Source organism: Quercus suber, unplaced genomic scaffold (assembly GCF_002906115.3).
Source record: "Quercus suber isolate HL8 unplaced genomic scaffold, Cork oak 2.0 scaffold_90, whole genome shotgun sequence".
In the NCBI taxonomy this organism is placed as follows: Eukaryota; Viridiplantae; Streptophyta; class Magnoliopsida; order Fagales; family Fagaceae; genus Quercus; species Quercus suber.
Window position 1 is genome coordinate 391779 of NW_027069555.1, and position 5158 is coordinate 396936.

Here is a 5158-nt window from a genome sequence, read left to right on the forward strand (position 1 = left end):
TATTTTCATAATTGTTATGTGCAAATAGAAAGTTTGTTTATTTGGAAATATATTAATTTTAGAAATTAATACACCTACTAAGAAATAGCCATTACATCTGTTTTAGAGATAAATAGTTATTCCTCATTTTAAATAATAGCTATTCATAAGGAATGACTATTCCCTGTAACAAAAACATAACCAACTGAATAGCTAAATTATAAAAATAACTATTACATTACAGTGTCTATAACAGTCTACCAAACATACCTTTATATTTGGAAAGAAAAAAAAATTACAATTCTAAACTCATATAATAATTTAAAATTAACATGACACGTTATATGAGTTCCATGGAATCGGGTATGTAGATTTTTTAAAATAGTCTTGGATATGTTCAAATTAGTCATTACTATGTATTGTTGTTGAATGAAAAATAAATTATATCAGGTTTGTACATTTTTTTAAAAATTCTTGAATATGTTCAAATTAGTCATTACTATGTATTGTTGTTGAATGAAAAATAAGTTATATGTTCCATTACATAAAACTTATAAAAATATAAAATACTTTTAAATAATACGTGCATTATTTAAACAACAAATTTTACATTATATTCATATAAAATAATTATATTACATTTTCCCATGCATTGCGTGGATTTATGACTAGTATATATAAAAACAAGAACCTTAGTTTCAATATTCTAAAATTCTCCTCATTTAACTGTCCACCTCAGTAAAAATTAAAAAAGAAAAAATAATTTTATATCAATGTATAAATTAGATTGTATTAACAGGATGAATGCATAAACTAATTATCTTGCATAAATTAATTATCTATAGATGGTACGCTAATTATATATGTAGGAGCATTGGGCCCGGGAACTCATTATCTGTGTATATATTGGGTCTAAGGCCCAAGCTGAGGACTAGAGGTCATTCGAGGATGAGTAAACATTGTCAAGAAAGTCCGTGTTAGTAGATAAAGAAGTTAGTTTTAGTCATAATGGTCCAAGAGGGTAGGCTGAGGATGAATGCCCCCTCGGCTAACCAAGGCCGAGGTCCGAATAGGTGGTCTACCGTCCAGGGGGACGTTTCAGGAAGTTTTGTTGGTACGGATAAGCATTGCAGAAATATATGACAGGAGAGAGTTCAAAAATATCTAAGGAGAAAGTTGCTACCATCGCATTAAATACTCTGCAGCTAACTCTCTAGCTGCATTAATGTGGAGGTGATATTTGAATAGTGATTTTCAACCTTACAGCTATTACACAAAGACTATAGGAAGGTGCTGATGGGACAAGTATCAACACCAACCATCTGACCTACATGTGGAGGATAAAGAGGAAAGGGGGAAGAGAGTATAAAAAGGGGAGGAAGCAATGAAAGAAGGGGATCGAGAAGCTAAGAGAGAAACACTATAGCATCAAAAACTGAATTTGTAATTCAACTTGAGAGAAATATATAAGAACTGATCCCCTCGGACTATGCCGATGATGATTTTCTTTAGCATTAAATCAGGTTATTCTCCTTTTCTTGTCACCTGAATCCATTATTATTGTTGTTCAACTTGTTAAAACCCAGTTTTCTAACCCACTCTCTACAAATTCATTGTTTTGAGCTTTTTGGGCCTAAATCCATCCATCTTTTGGGCTAGGGAACCAAATTGGGTCCTTACAATTGGCACCGTCTGTGGGAATTACTAGTGTTATAGTGAGTCTAATGTTCAACGATAGTAGGTTCAGGTTCAAACCAAGCAGAATCCATGAGGTTTCAACGTCAAGATCACTTCCGTGATCTTGAATAGAGGAGAGACTGAGAGGGGAGTGTGCATACTACCCATACTAGTAAGGGTCACTCTCGGGGTGGTAGCCACCTCTCTCATAAGAAAAATACCAAAACTATGCAGCTGAAGATTGATCACTTGAAGAGAAGCTTACACCATGAGTGGCAAAAGCGAGCTTCTTCCAATCCTGACTTCTCTTCTGAAGGTGAAAAGGATGGTAGTTATAGGCGCAGATCAATGATTCCTCCTAGTGAGCCTTTCTCGTATGATGAAGACTACCATCATAAGCGCAAAAACAGAAATTCATCTTCGAGAGGCTTGGGAAATGATGCTATGAGTAGAGCATTCAACCAAATTTCTAGATCACCTTTCACGCGCAAGATTGAGGGAGGAAGACTTCCTCGGCAGTTCACTCAGCCCATGTTCACCATATATAATGGTTGAACAGACCCTGTGGAGCATGTTAGCCGCTTCAATCAAAGAATGGCTATGCACTCTAAGAAAGAGGCCTTGATGTGCAAGGTATTCCCATCCAGCTTAGGGCCTGTGGCAATGAGGTGGTTTGATGGTCTTGTGTAGGTTCCATTAATTCCTTTAAGGAACTCACCCAGGCGTTTGGATCCCGCTTTATTACATGCAACAGGGTTCCTTAGCCGTTATGTTCCTTGTTGTCCCTGTCCATGAGAGAAGGAGAGATCTTGAAAACATATTCGGATAGATACTGGGAGATGTTCAATGAGATTGATGGTGACTTTGACGACGTAGCCATCAGGACTTTTAAGGTTAGCCTACCTGTCGAGCATGGCTTAAGGAAGTCTCTGACTGGAAAACCTGTTACTAGTGAACACCAGCTCATGGATCGGATTGATAAGTATAAGAGGGTCTAGGAGGACCAGCAGTAAGGTAAGCGAAAGGATAAGGTTATCCCTCAAGAGAGGAGGGATTTCAGGTCGGACTGTTACAACAATAATAGACCCCGGAGGGATTTCACTGGACAATCTAGGTCTACAGCTCCTCAAGTGGTTAACACTGTCCGAGAACCGGTACATCAAGTTTTGGAGAAGATCAAGAATGAGCCATACTTCAAATGGCCGAACAAGATGAGTGGAGACCTTTTAAGGCGCAATTGGAGCCTTCATTGCCAATACCACCAAAAGCGGGGGCATACCACTGAGGACTGCAGAACTTTGTGGAACCATCTAGAACAATTGGTCAGAGAGGGAAGGTTATAGCAGTTTTTGTACTGCCCCAACGGGCAAGGAGACCAATCTAGGCCAGGGGCTTAGGGGAACGCTTCTTTAAGGCCTATGTTGGGCATAATCAGTGTCATCTTTGCTACACTTAGGAGAACTAGTTCTCATCCTTCCAGGGTATTCTCTGTAGCTTGGCTAACAGTCGAGGACTCTAATTCTGAGCCGAAGAGGGCTAGAGTGGGGACCCGACCAGTACTAAGTTTCTTAGACGAGGACAAGATAGGAACCATCCAGCCACATGATGATACTTTGGTTGTTACCCTCAGAATAAAAGAATATGATGTTAAAAGGGTGATGGTGGATCAAGGCAGTGGGGTAGAGATTATGTACTCCGACTTGTACAGCGGACTGGGCCTGAAGCCTAAGGATTTGACAGCCTATGATTCACCTTTGGTAAGCTTTGATGGAAAGAATGTCATTCCAAAGGGTCAGATTAGGTTGCCTGTGCAGGCAGGTTCAGAAGTGGTTTAGATGGACTTCATTGTAGCAGACGCATACTCTCCTTACACGGCCATTGTGGCCAAACCTTGGCTTCATGCCCTAAGGGTCGTTTCTTCAACTCTGAATCAGAAAGTGAAGTATCCATCAGGGGATCGGATTGAGGGGCTGGTAGGGAGTCAGTCCATGGATAGGCAATGCCTCATGGCTGCAATTATGCATCAGCCTACAGCTGAGTCCTCGGCCTCAGTTAAGGGGAGCTTATAGCATTCAAAGTCTTCAGTATTACCTGTAGATGGGCCAGTCGAGGAGGCGAAATGTGAGGATTTAGAGATATTTGTTGTAGGTGATGACCCGGAGAAGTTTTTTAAGGTTGGGGCTCAGCTACTGCCTCAGGAGAAGGAAGAACTTGTAGAGTTTCTCAAGAGGAACGTTGATGTGTTCGCTTGGAATGCCTACGAAGCTCCGAGGGTGGATTCGAGCTTCATCTGCCATCATTTGAATGTCAATCCATCTATCATCCCCAGAAAGCAACCACTTCGGTGCTCATCTAAGGATTATTTTGACGCTGTCAAAGACGAGGTTACGAAGTTTAAGCAGGCTGGAGCTATTAAAGAAGTGTTCTACCTTGAATGGTTGGCCAACACTGTGGTTGTGAAGAAGAAAAATGAAAAGTGGCGAGTATGTGTGGACTTCACAGATCTGAACTAAGCCTGTTCAAAAGACCCTTTCCCTATGTCTCGGATTGACCAGCTAGTGGATGCCACTGTAGGTCATCCTCGGATGAGCTTTTTGGACGCTTTTCAAGGCTATCACCAAATACCTTTGGCTTTGGACGATCAAGAGAGGACAACATTTGTCACTCTTATTGGGAATTACCATTATAAAGTGATGCCCTTTGGTTTGAAGAATGCAGGGGCTACCTATCAGAAGATGATGGTCAGGATGTTTGAGCCACAATTAGGAAAAAAACATTGAGATTTGTATAGATGATATGGTGGTAAAAAGTAGGGTAGAATCCGAGCATGTTAATGACCTCGAGAACATCTTTGGGATATTAAGGAAACACAAGCTGTGCCTTAACGCTTCTAAGTGTTCTTTTGGTGTTGGATTAGGAAAGTTCTTGGGGTTCATGGTTACACACCGCAGATTTGAGTTTAATCCTGACCAAATTAGGGCAATTAACAATTTATAGCCACTTCAGAATCCCAAAAAGGTCCAAAAGCTAACAGGGATGACCACTGCTCTAAACCAATTCATTTCTTAGTTGGTAGACAGGTGTAGGTCTTTCTTTCAGTTGTTAAACAGGTGGAAGGGATTTGAATGGACTGAGGAGTGTGTCCTGGCTTTCCAGCAGTTGAAAGAATATATTCTCGGCCACCGATTATGTCTAGACCCGAGGTGGATAAGGTTTTGTTTGCCTACATTACAACGGCCTCCCACACTGTGAGCTTGATGTACAGGTTGATAGTGGTGTATAGAGGCCAGTTTATTATGTGAGCAAAACTACATGAGGCTGAGACCCGTTACCTACCACTAGAGAAGGCCATTCTGACAGTGGTGCATGCTACACGTAAGCTCCCCCACTATTTCCAATCATACACAATTGTTGTCTTAACCCAGCTCCCACTTAGATCTCTGCTTTGGAGCGCTGATTACACAGGGAGGATTGCAAAGTGGGGTATGATCCTAGGGGCTTT

General features: G+C 40.8%; 1 protein-coding gene across 1 annotated transcript; it reads left to right on the forward strand.

Moving 5' to 3' along the window:
• The first annotated feature begins 3491 nt into the window (after positions 1–3491).
• LOC136067891 (uncharacterized) lies at positions 3492–4169 on the forward strand. The gene is made up of 2 exons (XM_065774309.1): positions 3492–3636; positions 3754–4169. The coding sequence occupies exons 1-2, from the start codon at positions 3492–3494 to the stop codon at positions 4167–4169; spliced, it is 561 nt and encodes a 186-aa protein (XP_065630381.1).
• The last annotated feature ends 989 nt before the right edge of the window (positions 4170–5158 follow it).